Raw genomic sequence first — 21,290 nt, 5'->3', positions numbered from 1 at the left:
TGTGGTGACGTTAAAGTCTGAGTGACACTGGGACTGTATGCCTGATCTTGAGATTCTGAACCAGTGGGATGGGAGTCTTGCTGTGAGGCTGGCTGACCCAGCACAGCCCTCTGAATGTTCCGTCTGTCTTCTCCACTCCCACTGCTGCTGGCTTTCTCCTTGTCTCTGCCCTGCCCTCTTCTCATTTCCTGTCATGTTTCCTGTCCCCTGGTGTCAGTGGCTATAAAGTAAGTGAGGTGGGCTGAGGGACAGGGTACAGGTATGACGGTTGTCATAACGACGGGAATGTGGCATGAGCTGGGTTAGGATCCTTATTTTTTTCCTTTTATTAAACACATGGTCTGCATCAGGTCCTCTGTGTATATTATGGCTGCTAGCTTGGTGTTATTGTGGGACTCCTAACAGTGGGAGCGGTGTATCTCTGACTCTTTCGCCTGCTCCTGGGATTCTTTTCTTCCTATTGGGTTGCCTTGTCCTGCCTGCGTATGAGGGGAGCTTTTACCTTGTCTTATTGTATCTTGGAGGCCTGCTCTTTTATGAAGAGAAACGGAGGGAAAGTGGGTCTAGGGGAGAGGGGAGATGGGAGGAGCGGAAGGAGGGGAAGCTGTGGTTGGGATGTATTTTATGAGAGAAGAACCCATTTTCAACAAAACAGTGCTTCAGAAATCAAGCGGCAACTTAACTGTTCTGTACTTGTCCGTATGCTTTTTCTGAGATTAGTTTCTGTAGTGAATTGAAAGTTTTGATCATGAGGGCAACAAACAAAACTAGCTCAAGAACTCAGTGTAGAATTAGCCCTGTGTGAGATGTGCTTTCAAGGTTAGCAAGCATCAGGGAAGGACAGAGGACATTGAAAACATTTAGAGATGTTAGCTGAGGACTTTTAAAACTAGCGGCAAGTGCCAAAACCAGCTTATTATCATTTTCTAACTACAGGGATATTACTAGAATTCACTGAGTTAGCTTAAATATTGACACACTTGAAATTGTTTTTCCTGGGGCTGGAAAAATGGTTCATCAGATAAGAACATTGCCTGCTCTTCCGAAGAACTCAGGTTCGATTCCCAGCATTCACTGGGGTCTCATGGCTATCTGCAACTCTAGTTCTTGGGGCTCTAATGCCCTCTTCTGGCCTCCTTGGGCACTGCATGTACGTGGTACCCAACTATACATGCAACCAAAGCATCCATAAACAGCAAACAAATAAATAAATAGATAAATAAGTAAGACTTTTTTTTCATAAAAATTAGTTCTAGTTTCTAGTTGACCAGTTTTGAAGTACTGTTCTTTTGTTTAGGAAGTGTCTATACGTGTGTGTGTGTGTGTGTGTGTGTGTGTGTGTGTGTGTGTATGTATGTGGATACATGTGTGGAGGTCAGAGGTCAACCTGAGGTGTCATTCCTCAGGCACCATCCATACTATTTTGAGACAAGGTCTCTCACTGGCCTGGAACTCACCAAGTAGATGTCTTCAAGACCCGCCTGTCTCCTCTGCTCTGTGATTATAAATTCATGTCACCACACCCAGTTTTTTCTTTCGTGTGTGTCCTGAGGATTGAAGGAAGGCTTTATGTGTGAGTGGTAAGCGCTTTACCAACTGAGCTATTCCCGGGCCCAGCTATACCTTTTCTGTTGTTTTGATTTTTGAGACAGGGTCTCATGTATCCTTGGTTAGCTTGGAACTCACTATGTAGACCACCCTGGCCTCAAACTCATTGTTAAAAACATGCACCACCATACTCAGCTTGCTATACATTTTAAAATCTGGGTTTTGCTAGTTGGGTGGGCCTAGCCTCACATTTGCACTGTGTCTTTAGTTTGAAGAGGTCGTCTTCTCATCCACATTCCTCCTGACTTATCTTGGTAATTACTCTTCTCATCCCATTTACTCTTGTAGAAGCTGGAATGCCAACTCCAGAATGGAACAAGAGGCAAAAGCAGACATTGAAAATTGGACATGGAGGGACACTGGACAGTGCTGCACAAGGTGTTCTGGGTAAGAGAGATGAAGGAAGTTTACTGGCACTCTTTTTTAATACCAGGAATGCTAGGTGAATTTGGATTAAATCATCTGAAGCCTGGCTCCTCAGCACACCTTGGAAGTTCTAATTGTACTGTACTTACAGTGCTGCTTCTAGGAAGCCCTTGAGTGGTGCAAAGCACACAGCACCACACAGTACCACACAGCACACAGCACCACACAGCACACAGCACCACACAGCACACAGCACACAGCACACAGCACCACACAGCACCACACACCACACAGCACACAGCATACAGCACACAGCACCACACAGCACACAGCACCACACAGCACACAGCACACACCACACAGCACACACCACACAGCACCACACACCACACACCACACAGCACCACACAGCACACAACACACAGCACACAGCACCACACAGCACACAGCACACAGCACACAGCACCACACACCACACATCACACACCACAGACCACACAGCACACAGCACCACACAGCACACACCACACAGCACCACACACCACACAGCACCACACACCATACAGCACCACACACCATACAGCACCACACACCATACAGCACCACACAGCACACAGCACACAGCACCACACAGCACACAGCACACAGCACCACACAGCACACACCACACAGCACACACCACACAGCACACACCACACAGCACCACACAGCACACAGCACACAGCACATAGCATACAGCACACAGCACACAGCACCACACAGCACACACCACACACCACACACCACACAGCACCACACACCACACAGCACACACCACACAGCACCACACAGCACACAGCACCACACAGCACACAGCACCACACAGCACACACCACACAGCACACAGCACCACACAGCACCACACAGCACACAGCACCACACAGCACACAGCAACATCACCTCTTCTGTGTGTGCACAGGGTTTTGAACAAAGGTTTGAATCTGAGCAGAACAGTTAACACACCAGGTATGAAACCATTATGTTTAGAAAGGTGTGGGTGTGGCTGCCGTCTGTGGACCTGTTTTGTAGAAACTATTTCCTCCCTTTCGTATGTCATACACGTGGTTTGCTGTTTGACTCTGGACTTGCGCTTCCTTTTAGGAATCTGGAACTCTGTGCTACCACACAGGCACAGGGGCCTGGGTGACCATTTCCCAATGCCAAATTAAGTGTTCGGTGCTGTTTCTGACATGTTTCCCCAAGAGAAGCACTGTATGTGTGATGTTGCATTTCAGCATTGTTGTTGAAAGAGCAAGCCAAGTATCTCCCCTAAGCAGGAGGGAGAGAGGTTGAGGAAGCTGGAGTGGGGATTTCTCCACTCTTTCCCTGGTACATCCTTACTATGTCAGTAATCTCAGTAAGTCATAAATATACTACAAATAATAAATCCTAGCTATTTATTAGTCTTTGGGCATGGGATAGTTGTGGGGCTACTGACAAGGTGTAGTACAGCTTTGGGGTATTGCTGGATCTAATGTAATCTCAGATTAGTACTTTTTAGAACATAAACCTGACAGTTCTTGAGGGAAAGCCGTTTGTTTCTCACAGAGACTTATAGGTTTAATTGCTTGTGGAAGAAAACTTGGTAGTATTGACTGAGAGGAGGAAAATCATTTGTCCTTTTAAGTTTCTTGTTTTGAAACTCTGGAAGAGGTTCTGAAGTCTTCTCTTTATGGACTGTTAAGGTGTGTATCCATAAGTTAGTTATATTTGAAAACTTTCTGAAATTGTATCCGTAGGCACAGGAATGTATAGACTGGGCCTCCCATCACCTCCATCCCCATGTGTTAGAAACAGACCTTTATTGCTTTACAGGATACTTTACTTGATTTAACCCACCTGCCTTTGCTCCCAGAATGCTAGTTAAAGCCTGCCCCCAATGCCTGGTCCCATAAAAGCTTTTTTAAAATAATAAAATAAAGGTGCTGATGAACAGGGGAGGCAGCCCAAGAAATGAGGGGCTTCCTTTTGGTTCATCTAAAGCCAGAATCTGTCCTGGGGGTGGGGGTTCAGGTGAATATGTAGATGAAACACAATCCTAATTAGTCTTAACAATAAATACCTGGAGTCTGATATTGAGGGTCAAAGCTGAAAGATCAGAGAAGAGCCACTAGAGAGACTTCTGACCTCTAGGAATCCTCAGACTGAATGGGCTGGAGATCCTGTCTCCTCCTATCTTGTATTCCTGTTTCCATCTTCCATGTGCTTGGATTAAAGGCATGCCCCACCACCACCTGACTCTATTTGCCTTATAGATTAATCAATTTCTTGTATCCCAAGGTGGCCTTGAACTCCTGATCTTCCTGCTTCCTCCTCCCAAGTACTGGGATTAAAGGTATGTGCCACTACTGCCTCTATGGTTAACTAGTGGCTAACTCTGCCCTCTGATTGCCAGGCAAACTGTCAGAACACAAACAAAATATCATACAATATTTCCCCCTTTTTGTCTAAACAAAAAGCAAAGGTTTTAACTAACATAGAAAAACTATATACAATAAGTACAATAACTATATACAAATATATACAGGCAATAATTACATTAAGAGTATCTAGTCCATTAGCATTTGACAAATTCAAAGAAAATACTCCATTATCTATCCTATCTTGGTGAGTCCAAAGTGTTGTACCTAATTCACTTTCTGTCCTAACTTGCATTACCAACCCAAACTATCTTTTTATGTCTCTCAACCTTATACACTTTACACCTCTTTAGTGAGTGTTTTTTCTGAGATGGGTAACAAGGAAAACTATAACTATAACTATCTGGTCTTCAGCTCCATCAGAGACATGAGAAGGATATAATATCTGAGTAAACAGGAAGTGCAGAGCAAACAACTTCTAAAAATAAGAAATGACAGAAACAGCTGGCTGCCTGGACAGACAACCAAGGTTCCTCTGCAACCTTAGGGCATCCTTCTTCTGCCTGTAGGCCTAATATATCTGACAGACTTTACTGTGAAGCAGGAGTTTTGAAGGACTGTCCATCCTTGTCTTGGCAATGTTCAGTAGTCACTTTCTTTTGTGTCCTGCTTGTCCCATTTGGACAGCATACTGTCGGCAGTCGAGGCAAGGACAGTTTCTTGCCCAGTGGCTAACTTTTGCCACAAAGAAAGTAAACTCCATATGGAGTTTCTTTGATGCCCATCATCTTCTCTGAAGTAGATTGGTGCTGCCAGGAGCAGACGTGTCTCATTGTCATGAAAAAAGAACCTTATGTTATTAAAACATTATAAATGCTATATTGTGTAGATCTCTGAAGCGTTTGAAGACCACTTGACTATCTAAACTATATCTCTGTTGACTTTGAAAACATACCTAACATAACTGCAAGTTTGATTGTAATAGGTGACTAACTACTAACCTGCATTTCTTTATTATCCTAAGTAATTTGTAATAACTTTCAAGAACTAGAAATTTACATTACATTGTTAGATGAGCTATATAGATACAATACCTTGAACAAGATTAGAAACATGTACAGTATGTTATAACCAAAATAACTTTAAATTTGTATCAATATACAAAAATCCATATCAATGTAAAATATTTAAAACTATAAGTTGCTTTTTTGGTTTAAAAGTAGATTCAATAATCTACCTTTTTATCCTATGCTGTGGATGATTGATAAATAAAATGCTGATTGGCCTACTAGTAGCCAGGCAGGAAGTATAGGTGGGACAGAGAGAGAGGAGAAGTCTGGGAAGTGGAAGACTCCAGAGGGGAGGAGATGCCAGCCTGCCGTCCAGGGAGCAGTATGTAAAGGCAGCAGGTAAAGCCACGGAACATGTGGCGACATATAGATTAACAGAAATGAGCTGAGTTTAAGTGTAAGAGCTAGACAATGGTAGGCCTGAGCTAATGGTCGAGCAGTTTAATTAATATGAGCTTCTGAGTGATTATTTTATAAGCAGTTGTGGGGTCTGTGGGGCTGGGCAGGACTGGAGAAAACTCCAGCTACAATCCTATTTCTGTATCACCCTTTTTTCTTTTTATAACAAGATCCCTGAATCTAATCTCCTTAATTCAGCTTTTTTCTTGACCATGACCAATAGCAACTTGTAACCAACCATCCTAAATGATAACAAATATTCATAACCCAGTGAATGACCCAAAACCACCCTCTTGGGAATGTGGGCATCATGTTCTTAAAATTACATCCTGCTGTCTGGGGGTGATGGCATCTTTAGGGGACCCTGAAAAAAAATTGAGATAATTGTGAAGCCCTGGGAGAGCTACACACATGTAGACTTGTTTTTCCTGTGACTGGCAGTTGTGTTTCTCTGTGGTTTATGTACTGCTGTTTCCTTTAGATCAGGCTTCTGCTTCCCCTACCAGGGAGAATAAGGCTGGAGGGGACGATGGTTGGCGTCTCCCCTTCCCCCACTGAGTCACTCAGCTGTCCTGTCATTCCCTCCATCCCTCTGTGACTTTCCTACGTTCTTTCTCCCTTTCTTGCTTTCACTTCTCCATTCTTCCCTATCTTGACTCTGCTCTTGCTACATGTCATATGGGGCAGCTTTTAATCTGCCTTCTTACTGGCATTTTAGAGACACTGCTCTTCTTTGTATTAATGGTACAGATTCAAGATCTAAGGTAAAAAGTAAATTTGATTGAAAAACCAAAAAAAAGTAAATTTGAAAGAAAAATAAGGATTTTTAATATATATGCATCTATAAATATATACATGTATGTGTTATGTATGTATATGTACATATATGTGTATATATATATGTATATGTGTGTGTGTGTTATAGGAGAGTGCAAAACAAACTAATATAAGAGCTGTTGCCTGGAGTTATCTTGTCTTCATGTCTAGAACCCCTCAGTGTGTCAGGTTATGTCACAAGGGGCAGCCAGAGTTAATGCTGCTGATCAGATGACTTAATAAGATTATCCTGGAGTTTCAGGTAAGCCCAGTGAACAGCTTTGAAAGTCGAAGAGGCACAAGAAAGTGGACATGGCGGTGGGGGCTGCGTGATGTGGCTGCTGGCTCTGAAGGGAAGGGGCCACAAGCCCAGACTGTGAGCAGCCTCCAGGAGCTGGGAAGCTTTAGCTGTGGCGTCTCCCTAGGACCACAGAAGCAGCACAGTCATGTCAGACCCCAGAGCTTGTTTTAAATTGGTATGTAATCATTGTCATAGCCCATTGTCACCTGCTTTAGATTTCTGGCCTGAGAGTTTGTGACAGCAGCAGGAAGCTAACCCACACGTCATCACCAGCCCCTTATATGGAGAGGAAGTCTCTTCTAATCACTTTAAATAGTTAGGTTAGCTTTACAGGTTATAAAGCACTGTGGAAAATTTCAGAAATATTACAAACTGTATTTCTTCTTAGCTCTCTATTCATGCATATTTTCATTTACTTTTATTTTATGACTCTGAGTGATGCCAGAAGAGGGTGTTGGATCCTCTGGAATTAGAGTTGTGGTTGGTTATAAGCTGTTATGTGGGTGCTGGGAGCTGAACCCAGGTCCTCTGGAAGCACAGCCAGAGCTCTTAACCACAGAGCTATCTCTCCAGTCCCTGCCCAGGCCTGTTCTAAAACTGAGCTCTGCTGTGTGGTTTTCTATCCTTTTTTTTTTTTTTTTTTTTTTTTTGTCAGTTAACAGAAATATTTTTCATGATAGTTTAAAAAACTTTGCAAACACTCTGTAAACATTATTTCTCATGTCTACATAATAGTAAAAATACAGTTGTGTGATCATTTCTCGAGCTGAGGTGATTGAGGTCATTAGCAGAGCTGTTTTGTAGGGCTGGTTTTGTTAGGAGCGTCTTTCTGAATAGGCTCTTTCCTTTGCTTTGATTACTAAGTAATTCCTAGGACTGTAATGGTTCTGCTGAGACAGCATTACAGAATTAGGTGAACAACAGTGAAATCTTCCAAGGGTAGAAAGCTTTGGAAATGCAACATAGTGCCCCCACCTGTCCACAGATGGAGTCCCTCTTTATAACTAGAGACTAGTGCTGGGACATGACATAGGCTTTGAGATATAGGATTTTTTTTTTTTTTTTAAGAAAACATTTCAGTGAACATAGAAAATTTAGAAAATAGAGTAGTAATTGTGAGAAGACCCCTCATTTTACCCACCTGCTGTGGAATAATCCTTCTATACACTGTGAACATGTGTTGCACTCATTGTTAATAAAAAGCTGATTGGCTGATAGTTAGGCAGGATTTTCGGGGCAGAATAAATGCTGGGAAGAAGGGTAGAGTCTGAGAAGTTTCGAGCCAGATGCAGAAGAAGCAGCATGGGAAGTTTATAGATGAGGTAAACTAGTCTCAGGAGAGACACAGAGAGAAGTAAGATGAACATGCCATGTTGAAAGAAGGTACTGCCATGTGGCAGATGGTAGATAAGAAATATGGTTTAATTTAAAATGTAAGAGTTAGCTATTAACAAGCCTGAGCTATCAGCCGAGCATTTATAATTAATAACAAGTCTCTGAGTGGTTATTTGGGAGTGGCTGCTGGGACACAGAGGAACACCACCTACATTCCACATTTCTCAGGCCATGTGTCTGCTTTCTTATAACTGCAGTTTCTCTTATCTCCTGTACTGACTTTTCCAGGTTCAATAGAGACTCTTCTTCTACACTCAAGGGCTGCCCTCTTAACGTTTGACAACATTTGTCTCGATGTTAGGATGTAACTCTGATGGCTAAAGCCAAGTCTTACTCAGTTCTGCACCTATACAATAAGTACAAAATAGGATTTTGCATGATCAAATGCAAGTGCAGGCCTTGGGGATGGGGTTTGGAGAGTCACCACCAAGTAAAATGCAAAATCCATCCCTTGACTCTTCATCCAGCCCTTCTTGAAAGAGCTGCTGTTCTGCAGGTCCCAACTGGAGATGCTCTTCCTGGACACCACTCCCTGCTGGACCAGGGTTCTTCAAATTCTGCTTCCACTAACTTCCTCATTTTTTGCCTTGGTTCTTCTTGAATATTAAATGAGAGGGTTAATCTGGGTGACTCTCAAGTGTCTCCTTGAAATTCCAGCATTCTAGACCATCTGATTAGGCTGGAAGCCATTGCCATAGTGCAGCATGTAGCTGAGTTAAAATCACCCATGTTAACCTGCTTGTAAGGCTGATGAACCCACTGCCCCACTCTTGTGCCTGAGAACTTGCACAGTTTGTCCCTTTAGAACATGCTTCTCTTCCCACACATTCCCTGCCAACTTACTCCACTTGCTGTGTTGATTGAAGCCTTCTCTGGCCTCGGCTTTCCGGGTGTCCTTCCTGCCCCTCCCCCAGTGGCTCCTCTCTCCGTTCATGTTGACACTTACGTACACTTCCATGTGTCAGGTAGCGTTCTTCACCCTTTAATTGGGACAGCAGTTTTAAGCACTGTGATTTCTCCCTGTTTGTATTTTGCTTCCCCTGAGAACACGAGCTTCAAAGTCAGAAATAGTTCTCTGGCTTCTTTCTTGTCCTCTCAGGACTGTGCACGCACGGAGCAGCTGCTCAAAATGTATTGACCAGGGATTCATCTGCATGTGATCAATTATCAAATCTTTGTTGCTGTTATACCAAGTGTTTGCCCCGTCAGTGTTAGCAAGTGCTGCCGTTTGAAGAATCCTGAGCTCTTCAGCGCTACTGAAGGCAGGTGGCCTTTTATCTCAGATCTTGAACTATTATGATTCTACTTACAGGTAAAGGACCAATCCTAGGAGTGGCATGGGCATTCAGAGGGGCCTGGGGTATGAATGAGTTTAGACTTGAGCTGTGTTTTGAAGGTTGAACTTTGAGTACTGTGGAGCTGGGACTTGTGAGTTGGGCCTCATGAAGGTTTGTTGTGAACTTTGTAGTGTGCACAGTGAGGGTTTCAGAAACAGTTATGAAGTGATCTAGGTTAGGAAAGGAAGGCTGGGGAGTAGATGTGCAGTGATTGGGGAGGGGGTGGCAGGGTGAGGAGAACACACTGTGTGGTTTGAACTTCAACTCCACCTTGTATTTCTTGAGCTGTGAAAACATTCTTAGTCTCTGCAGTCCTCAGTTTCTTCACGTTTGAGGTGGAGATAATGATACAACTTAGAAGGACTGAATGAGATAATGAATGAAAGTACAGAGTGGAAATTAAATGGTAAGCTGCTCAAATACTGATGATAGTCTTTTTTCAGTTTAGCCATTTTGCCTTGTTTCCTTTGAATTCTGAGTTATGCGATTACATTATGTTCTTTTCTTAAGGTAAATACTTGGAGCCTTACAAAAAATTGCCTGCTTTCATAAAAAGAAATTATTAAATCCACTCTACTCTCCCTCGTGAGCTGTGGCGTGTGAGGATAAGTTGTGGAATATTTGTTTAACTAGGCAAAGATGTGTTACATTTGTTCATGCTGCATTTGTTAACTATGTAAAGATGTGTTGCTTTTGCATTAATTAAATAAAATTAACCTGGGCTAAGAGAGGTGGGGTTAGCAACTGGTTGACAGGAAGCAGCAGGGAGGAGCTTAGCGTGGGGTTTTCAGTTGGGGTGGTGTGGAAGGGAGTGTTTCCAGGTAGCCAGCAAAGAGAGAAAGTAGGCCAGTTGCTATTCTGCCTCTCTGAGCTCACAGGTTTTCACCCTAGCCTTTGAATCTCCAGTTTTATTAGAACAATAGAGATTTAGTTGGAACTACCTTTAGCAGCAGCAACAGAGCCCTTATCTGGGGGAACAGAGTTCCCCCAGGCTACGGCCTTAGCTGCCCTGCCCTAGTAGTTTAAAGCAAGTCACTGTAGTGAAGGTCAGACAAGCAATAAGTACTGTTTGAAACAGAAGAGAACTGCAGGCACCTGCCGTGGTTGGCCGGTCTGGGTTGAAGTGACCCTCTTGGCCCTCATTCCAGCTGTAGTGTTTGTTTGTTTGTTTGTTTGTTTGTTTGTTTTCTGTGGCTGATCAGCCGTGTTTTTCTTTTCTTGATTGTTGCTGCCTGCTCCTAATCATCTGTAACGGTTCATTAGCTACGATGATGGCTTTTACTTTGTTTAGTAATGAATCCTGTCAGGATTTCATCAGCCCACTTGAACATGGCTAATTGTACCATGTCTGTTTTATGGTACCCATATACAATCCCAGCGAGCCTTTGGGACTGCTCTGAATCTCCATCCTGTAGTTGGCTGGGTTGAGGCATCTGCTGTGTTTAATATGTGGGAATGGGAAAATACTCTTTTCTCTCTTTCCTTATTCAGAATTCTTAGTTGCCTGACATCATCTAGCTGGATTAATAGTGTCTCCAAATTCTGTTAATGTGTATTTTTTATAACCTTGAACTGCATAGGCCAGTAAATTATAAACAAGATATGCAGATGTTTGACAAACTTTGATTTCAGAATAGATTGTCATATTCTTTCTTTCTTTTGTAGTGGTTGGGATTGGAAGAGGAACAAAAATGTTGTCCAGTATGTTGTCTGGGTCCAAGGTAAGTCTGTCAGAATGTTTTTCTTTCTTCTTTGATGTTTTTCTCAGTGACTGTTTTACTTTCCTATTGCTGTGACAAATCACCGTGAGCAGGACAACTTATCCCTGGAACTGTCCAGTTAGACTGATAGTTCCAAAGGTTAGATTCTGTGATGGTGGAGCAAAGACCTGGGAACAGGCAGCTGCAACAGCAGCCTAGATAGAGCTCACATCTCAAACCACAAGCAGGAGGCTGGGAGCACACTGGGAGTGGCAGGAGTCTTGAAACCTCAAAGCCCACCCCCAGTGCCACACCTCCTCCAAGAAGCCACACCTCCTAATTGTCCCTAAACAGTTCCACCAACTGAGGACCAAGTACTCAAACATATGGGGGCCATGCTTACTCAAACAACCACAATGACCTACGTGTTGAATTTCATTAATAAAAACAAACAAAAAACCCAGAGGACTGAGAGATGGCTCAGAGTTTTTGAGTGTTTGCTGCTTTTATAGAGGACCTAGGTTCAAATCCCAGCACCCATATGATGGTCACAACCAGCCATAACTCTAGTTCCTGGGGATCTGACACCCTCTTTTGACTTTTGAGGGCAAAATACATGCAGATGAGCCATTCATACACACTTTAAAAAAAAAAATCTAAAATCCCTCAATCATAATAAAAAAACAAATAGTAGTATAGGACTGTAATTCCAGGACTTGGGATGCTGACATAGGAGTATTGTTGCAAGTTCAAAGCCAGTCTGAACTACGTAGAACGCTGTCTCAAAAATTAAAATAAAGGAAAGAAAGTAGAATTTGCATGGACAAGTGTCTTCCCTGTTCATCATTATGCTTGTAAACATAAGGCTATGAATTGAACAATTAGACTAAAATATTTTAAATTGTCTATATTTGGATTTCTTAATAATGAAAGGAAATTATAGATTATAAATTCCACTGAAAGACTGTGTGTGTGTGTGTGTGTGTGTGTGTGTGTGTGTGTGTACACTCATGCTAGTGCTTCTGTGCCTGGCTCTTCATGGGTTTTGGGGATTTGAACATAGTATTTGCATGGCAAGAGCTTTACCCACTGAGCTAACATCTCCACACCTGTTTTGTTTTGTTTTTTAGCCTTGGGATTTTTATAAAAACAGAACCATTTTGTTAAGTGTGTACTTTTTAATGAAAATGTGCCTTGTTCGGGATTGTGAAGTGAAAACACTGAGGTGCTCAGAGAATAGCTCGGCAGTGCTGACTCAGATCTCAGCACCCAGCACCAGATGCTGGCATGATGACATGTACCTGTGATTCTGTTGTTGAGGTGCAGGGACAGGTGGATCCAGGATCTTGCTGGTTACCCAGTATAGGCAGAATGGTAAACTCCAGGTTCAGGGAGAGACCCTACCTAAAAAAAAGATAGAGTGGAGAGGCATCATGGAAGATATTCCAATGTCAACCTCTACCTCCACACATGTGCACCCCCACACCTATACCTACACACACACACACACACACACACACACACACACACACACGCACACACACACACCACAAAAGAAGACAGCAGGACCCCTTTAAGATGATTATATTGCTTGTCTGTGGAGGTAGCCTTGACTAAATCCAAGTGCACTGTTTTAGGCACTTGGGGGAGAAAGGGGAGGTTGGGAACCTAGGGGGCCACTTGGGGGGTTCAGCATGATATAAGAACACTGAAGAGAAAGTTAGAATGTCAAAGTTGTCAACCTCCATAGACTAGCACCACCTCCCAAACATGTACATACAACCCACACATGTACATACAACCCACACATGTACATACAACCCACACATGTACATACAACCCACACATGTACATACAACCCACACATGTACATACAACCCACACATGTACATATAAACCACACATGTACATACAACCCACACATGTACATATAAACCACACATGTACATACAACCCACACATACATGCAAAAGTGTTAAAATGTGAGTCATTGCTTACTAGTAGATTACGTGTTTTTCTTCAGCACTGCCATGCAGTTTACAATCTGTTTTGGATACAAATTTTTGCCAGTTGCTTTGTTTCTTAACTACAAAACAGAAATGATTTCTTTAGTAGGGGAGTAGGATTATATTTATTTTATTTTTTACATTATTTGGTGTCTTTTAAAAGTTTTACCATAAACAAATCACTTTTATGTCAGTAATAAAAAGACACATTTACATTAATAATTTGTTCAGACTTTCTCCCCAAGCTAGAATTGTTTGAGGTCACTGAAATATTTGCTGTTCATCCCTCTCTACAAAATCATAGGCACATGCAGCACTCTGTGTTACTGAAAGAGTTCACTTGTAAATTCCAGGCATATTTTCAGAAAAATGATGACTGAAGATGTAAACACATCTGGTTCAGGTTTTATTTGGTAGAAACCGCTTTGACGTTCATCTAGAAAAGCTGAATGTTACACAGAGAAATTAGGGATCCTCAGACGGCTGTAACGGAAATAGAACACCCAGGTGCATCTCGTCACAGAAACCTAATTTTGTGTTTCACAGAATTTTGGATCAGACATCACTGTTTGCTTTTCTCACACTTTTGATTTCATGTTACATATTTGTTAAAAAGATTAAGTCGTTTTGTTTTGACTTGTGTGTTGAAGATTACATTTTTGTCAGAAATAATTAGTAACTATTAATGGATATTACAGACTGTTAAGAGACTGTATTCCTTACTTTGTATGCTGTTGTGACAGACTGCGTAACAAAAGTGACCCAAGGGTTCTGTGGGCCCCCAGCTCCCGGGGTCAGTCCGGTGTGGTAGGGAAGGCCTGGTTGTCAGAGCAGCGGCTCCTGCCACAGTGAGGAAGCCGGAGGGAATGCTGATGCTCAGCTGGTGTCGTGTCCCCCCCCCCCCCCCCCCCCCCCCGTGGAATGGTACAGCTACATTTAGGGTGAATCTCCCCACCACACTGAACCTTATCTGCACAGTTCTTCACTAACAGGTCCAAACATTGGCTTCCATTGTGCTTCTAAATCCCATCAAGGTGGCAAGAGAGATTAGCTGTCATAGAGACCATAGTAAATTCCCTTTATTGTGAGGCTGTATACACAGACATCTGTAAAATATAAGCAAACATTTTCACCAAATAACTCCAATCCTGTATATGATGTACCTTTGTTTGTTTGAGACAGGGTCTCATATGGCCAAGACTGGCCTTGAATTCCTGATCCCCCTGCCAATGCCCCTTAAGTGCTGGGATTAGGTGAGGCACCACCATGTGACTATGAGATGCTCCTCTACCCCACCGTTCCCCAGGCCCCTGTGTACTTTTGACATTTTCTTTCTAGCTCATTTGAAAAGATGCCAGTGACTATAGCCTCCACTTGACCCAGATTTAATGACTGAACTAATGTTCAATCCGTATCTGCTTCTGAAATGTGCAGGTGGATTTTCATTTGTATCTCACACTGCTTGAAACATTACACCTGTGTGTAAGGTGGAGCTGCTTCATTTCATTCTAGGGTGGTAGGTGCTCAATTTATGTTACGTGCATATTGTGAACTCTCCCCTTACACACCAGGCCTGACTGGAGGCATTTCTATTCTGACATGGATGAACATCTTCCCGCAGCCAAGAAACATCATTAGAAATCGTTTCTTCTCAGTACGCTTACATATAGCCACTCTTAACAGTCAGAGTGCTGGATTTTACTTTTTTATTTTATTACTTTGTTTGTTTGTTTGCTAGAGGCAGAGTCTCACTATGTAGCCTGGCTGGCCTGGAACTCACTGTATTAAAGGTTTTTGTCATCATTGGGCTCTTAAATAAAATCTTCAGGCCATCTACTATTGCTAATGTCTGTGAAGATGGAGACTTCTGACATTCAGATCATTTCTTGCAATTTCTTACTCAGGTCAGGGTGTTAGAGCCAGGAGACCTGGCCCTGCACCCTCGGGTCCTTACTGTAGGCTTGACTTTGCCTGTGGTCTTGTTACTCTTGGGTGTTGTGTTTTTTTCACTGTTCTTTTGAGGTTATGTGTATAATGAGTGTGAAAAGCATCTGGGTTTTCTTTACAGTTGCTCACCACAAAAAGTGCTCAATAAGTTAGTGTTATTCCTGTTCCCAAGAGGTTCACATCTCAGCAAGCCCTTTCTCTTCTGAATTTCAGGCCCGCCAGATTGCTCTAACATAATGTTCCATATACACCTGAAGTCAATTTTATCCAAACAAGTTCTTGACTGCAGTTAATTTTTTCTTTTTTTAAATTCCTATAATTTCTCAAACTATAGAGAAAACAGCACTCATCAAAAAGAAAAAGCTACTTTTTAAAAGAAGAGGCAATTTCTCCAGACAGAAATTTCACACATTAAAGGACTTAGGATGTAGATAGATGTGGTTCTCAAAAGAGTTTACAAGCCAGGAATGGTGGCACACACTAGTCCCAGTATTCTCTTTAGGAGGCAGAGATGGTGGATATCAGGACAGCCTGGTCTATATAGGAAGTACCAGGCCAGCCAGAGCTACATAGTGAGACCCTATCTCAGAAAGAAAAGAAAAAAGTTTGGAATCAGTGTAGAAATAGGTCTTCAGAAAATATAATTTAGACAAAATTCTTCTGGGAGATTGGACTAATGTCTGGTGTGTAAAGGAAGGCAATGCCTCCCCACCCTTCCCTAAGTTAACCTTTGAACCAGTTAACTCAGCAAAAGCTGGGGACCACATGCACTTTGAAGCCCTAGGCTTTGATGAGATTCTGGAGAGCGGCCTTTACAAGTTTTCTGTATGATGATTAGAGTTGGCTAGTGTAGCTGGAGAGTTTTCTCTCCAGGTCCCGCCAAGCCCAGGCAGTCCGACAGCCCACTTAAAAATAAACACACAGACGCTTATATTATTTAAACTGTTTGGCCTAATGGCTCAGGCTTCTAGCTATCTAGTTCTTACATCTTAAATTAATCCATTTCTATAAATCTATACCTTGCCACGTGGCTCATGGCTTACCAGCATCTTCACATGCTGCTTGTCATGGTGGCGGCTGGCAGTGTCTCCCTCCTCCTTCCTGTTCTCTCAATTCTCCTCTCTGTTAGTCCCACCTATACTTCCTGCCTGGCCACTGGCCAATCAGTGTTTTATATATTGACCAATCAGAGCACATACAGACCATCCCACAGCAGGCTAGTTTATATATGCCTTAGAGACCAGAGCACATGAAAGAAAAAGTGACCTATTGTGAAAACTTGAATCTAACTAGCACTGTACAGACATGAGGCTACCCTACACCTACAAGGAGGTAGACCACAGTGGTCTCTCAGGCAAAGCCAGCAAGTCTCACAGCAGAACAAGTATTGTTGCTCCACAGCTTCCCACCCTGGATGTGTTCAGAGGGCAGAGTTTCTCTAAGAATGCCAGCATCTTAGGTTCACCAGTCATAACGCACCTGTGAAATTCAGCCAGTTTTTTTAAGATTTGGCATTCTATCAGTTGTGGGATATTTGTACACTATGTGAAGATGTGTTTGCTGTGATTGGTATAAAAAGGAGTTGAACGGCCAATAGCTAGACAGGAAGATGCTAGTTGGGACTTCCAGACACAGAGGACTCTGGGGAGAAAAAAAGGCAGAGATGCCAGGAGACACAGAGAGGAACCAGGAGGTACAAGATGGAAGAGAGGTAACAACATGTGGTAGTATGTAGGTTAATAAAAATATGGGTTAATTTAAGTTTAGGAGCTAGTGGGACAAGCCTAAGCTAAGGCTAAGCTTTCATAATTAATAATAAGTCTCCGTGTCATTATTTGGGAGCTGGGTGGCAGAACAGAGAAAGAATCATTACATTCAATCTTCAGAGGCCAATTCAATTTGTTCCTTTTCTGTGTCCTCTTAATTTTCAAATGTTTCATAAGAGCTTTATTGAAAATTAACACTTAGGAGCTGTAGAGAGCTGTTCCATTTATAATGAAGACATTCAAAGCCACGTGGTTTGGGTTTCTAATTAAAAAAAAAATATTCCTCATCCTAAGTAGTGTGTCCCCTTTTCTTTGTGCACTCTTGAATTGTGAACTCTCAGATCAAGCTTGAGATGAGTAGAGGAGGGGAGTTGTTTTAGGGGGAATCACAAGTCCCGAAGAGCAGAAACGTCAATGGAGTTTTCTACAGAGTTTCTGCTTGTTTGTTGTATAAAATTATGCTGTAATAAATACACCAATCTAACAGAGTTCACGACTCCCAGGAATCCGTCCTGAAGAATAAACAACTCCAGAACCTGGCAAGTGAGAAGGAGTGCTCAGTTCTATGTTGTTGTTTTAGCCTCGGCACAATGGATGCCCCTTAGCCTACTGCTATTTCAGCCAGCAAATGCAATTCTGTCCCCTCAGGCACTGACTCTGTCACTGCTGCTAAAGGTAGCTTTAACTAAATCTCTGTCTTTCTGTTTATAAATAAGACTCCAGATTCAAAGGCTGGAGTGAAAACTTGCTGTCTTAGAGAAGCTGGGTCACAACTAGCTAACCTTCCCTCCTTGCTAGAGCCGTTGAAAGACCCATGCTTCTGCTTTGCCAAACCAGAAAAGGCTGCAACATTCCTAGTCCCTCTCTGTTACTTCCTGTGTCTCTCTGTCTCTCCTGGGTACCCTCTGGTGCTCTATGATTACTTTCTGCCAACTAGTTGTTAATGTAGCCGCTTGGCCCAAGGTTAATTTTATTTAATTAATGCAAATGCAAACTTGGGGTTCACAGTGTGACCAAATATTCCCCAACATTTCCCCCTTTTTGTCTAAATAAAAGAGAAAGGTTTTAACTCTAACACAGTAAAACTATGTACAGTAAGAACAATTATCAAGTAAGGATTGCATTCACAATGAAAGTCCATTTGTATTTGGCAAATTCAGAGAAACTATTATCTGTCCTAACTTGGTGAGTCCTAACTCACTTCCTGTCCTAACTTGTATTACCAACCCAAAGCTATCATTTTAGACCTTAAAACATTTTCTTAGATGAACAATTTAAGCTTTTGTGTCTCTCAACCTTATACCTCTTTTGGGAGTTTCTTTTCTCAATTTGATAACAAAGAAAACTGTAACTATGACTGTCTTCAACCCCATCAGAGACCCGAGAAGGGATATAATATTACCTTAATAAACAGGAAGCACAGAGCAAGAAGCTTCAAAATTAAGAAATGACAGAGACATCTGGCTCACTGGATAGTCACTCCAAGGTTCCTCTGCAATGTTGGGCATCTATCTTTGCCTACAGGCCTAGATATCTGACAGACTTTTCTGTGAAGCAGGAATTTTGAAGAACTACTCTACCTTCTCTTGGCAAAGTTCATCAGTCACCTTTTGTGTCCTGCTTGTATCATTTGGACAGCATACTGTCAGCAGTTAAGGCAAGGGCAGTTTCTTGCCCAGTGGGTAACTTTGCCACATTGAAAGCAAACTCCATATGGAGGTTTTTGATGCCCATCATCCTTTTTTGAAGTAAATTGGTGCTCCCAGAAGCAGATGTATTTCACTGTATGAAAAGCCTTAGATAATTGAAATATCTTAAGTGTCATATTCTACAGATCTCTGAAGTGTTTGAAGACCACCTATCTATCTAAAATATATTTGTTTAACCTTGAAAATATACCAAACATAACTACAAGTTTGATTATTATAGATGACTAACTACTAACCCATATTTCTTACTTATACATTACATTTTTAAATGAGCTGCATAGGTATAATACCTTAAACAAGAATAGAAACATATATACAGTATAACAAAAATAAACTTTAATTTGTATCAATGTACAAACATTTATACCAATGTAAACTACTTGAGACTGGCAGTTCCTTTTTTAGTTTGAAAGTAGATTCAATAATCTACCAAAAATAATCTTTAATTTGTATCAGTATATAAAAATCCATACCAATATAAAATATTTGAGGTTAATAGTTGCTTTTAGTTTAAAATAGATTCAATAATCTACCCTTTTATTCTGTTCTTTCCATATCCCCCCAATTTTTTTCCAGAAAGAGATCCTTGAATCCAACCTCCCTTGCTTGGTTTCCTCCCTTATCATGACCAGTAACAATTTGCAACCAACCCCACTAAACGATGACAAACATTCATAACCCACTGAAAGATCAAAAACTACCCATCCCACCTCTTGGGAATGCCTGTTATCTGGGGGTGATGGCATTTTTAGGGGACCCTGAGACAGTTGAGGTAATGGTCAAGTCTTGAGAAAGCTACCAGTATTATTTTCCTGTTTAGTGTCTGTGTGACAGGAAAGTGTAGAGCTTATCTGAGGTCTTGGCTGGATAGTCTACGAGGCTGGACCATCTCAGCTAACTGCCTTGAAATTGTCCTGAGCAGTTTGTAGTTCAAAGCTGATCTTTGGGTGGTATTTGTTAGCTTAATGATATTATCATAATCCAGGTGGAATTGTCATTGTGGGGTCCCATCATCTTTTTGGAGACTTCAAAGGCCGCTGTTAGGAATGGTCACAGTTCACTGCAGAAAACTTAAACATTTTAAATGTCCTATGTAGCAGATCTCAGAGAGGTTAAAGGACCGCAGTCTATTAAATATATTTAGGGTACACAAACCTAATTCCTAGTTACCTGATTCAGACTCAAGCCCAAAATCACATACAGGAAGCTAGATGAAATCTGTTTCTAGAATTAGTACTCTATATGACCATTAATATCATGACAGAAAGATTAAATGTATATATGTGTGTATATATATATGTATGTATGTATGTATGTATACATACATTTATAAGATAATATTTATACCTTAGTGACATTAGATAGTCCCTTAATTTTGGTTTCCTTCTGTCCCATATCAGGTGGGTCTTTTGACATGAGACAGAGATTTTGGATTTTTCTTTAACAAACATGCTTGGATTTAGAGAGAGCCATGCTCCAACTCCAAAGCCAGCTTTGATTTTTAATTGAATTGGGACCACAAAAAGACCATTTGCCTCTTATGTTTATAGAGAGCAGCAGAAACAAATATTTGGGAGGATTTATGAAATTTCATCCTGTTAGTAATGTGCTGTACCATTAGGCCAATTTACTCTTTTTGGATCATTTTCTCTGGGTGATTCATCCTTCTTTAGATGTCTCATTTGTTCAGTGGTCTTTAGACTCCTTAATTGGAGGCTTTTATTCTCCTAGAAAGACAAAAACAAAACTCTGCCCCAACCCTAACTTTGGGAAGTTTCTTTTTTGTCAGGTTATATCTTTGTTAAGGCAAAATATTTTGAGCCGGGAGGTGGTGGCACACGCCTTTAATCCCAGCACTTGGGAGGCAGAGGCAGGCAGATCTCTGTGAGTTCAAGGCCAGCCTGGGCTACAGAGTGAGTTCCAGGAAAGGCTTCAAAGCTACACAGAGAAACCCTGTCTCAAAAAAAAAAAAAAAAAAAAAGGACAAAATATTTTTGGGCAATAGAAAAAGTATTATCTTTTAATAATAAAAATTATTATTATTATTATTATTATTATTATTATTATTATTACCTAATAAGTGAAACACATTTGTTAGTCTTACAAGTTTAGTTTGGATTTAATGACCAAGCTGTTTGATGAACTCTTGCCTCTTAATCAAGAGGTCTGTCCTGTTTGAATCTAATCTTTATCAATCTTAATGGTATCCATAGCTTTTCTTCTCCTGAGGAAATAAAGCAAAACTTTTTATCCAACATAACATATATCCTGGTTTGTGGTGATATTTTACTTCTGCTGAAATGTGATATTTTATTTGTATGTTAATAAATAAAGTTTGCCTGGAGATCAGAGGACATAGTCAGCCATAAACAGAAGTCAGGTGGTGGTAGCACATACTTTTAATCCGATCACATGGCAGGCAGAGTCTCTGTGTGTTCAAGGACACAGCCAAGCGTGGTGACACACACCTT

General features: G+C 41.5%; 1 protein-coding gene across 1 annotated transcript in view; it reads left to right on the top strand.

The window, feature by feature from the left end:
* The window catches only part of Trub1 (TruB pseudouridine synthase family member 1), a 52,481-nt gene that overhangs the window by 5,154 nt on the left and 26,037 nt on the right, over positions 1-21,290 (top strand). The window contains exons 2-3 of the mRNA XM_059256049.1: positions 1,897-1,995; positions 11,357-11,412. Of these exons, the coding sequence (XP_059112032.1) occupies positions 1,897-1,995; positions 11,357-11,412 (155 nt within the window). The remainder of the gene's footprint in view (positions 1-1,896; positions 1,996-11,356; positions 11,413-21,290) is intronic.

Source organism: Peromyscus eremicus, chromosome 1, assembly GCF_949786415.1.
Source record: "Peromyscus eremicus chromosome 1, PerEre_H2_v1, whole genome shotgun sequence".
NCBI classification, from domain to species: Eukaryota; Metazoa; Chordata; class Mammalia; order Rodentia; family Cricetidae; genus Peromyscus; species Peromyscus eremicus.
Note: the sequence above shows the minus strand (reverse complement) of the source record. Positions and strands in the feature narration are given on the sequence as shown.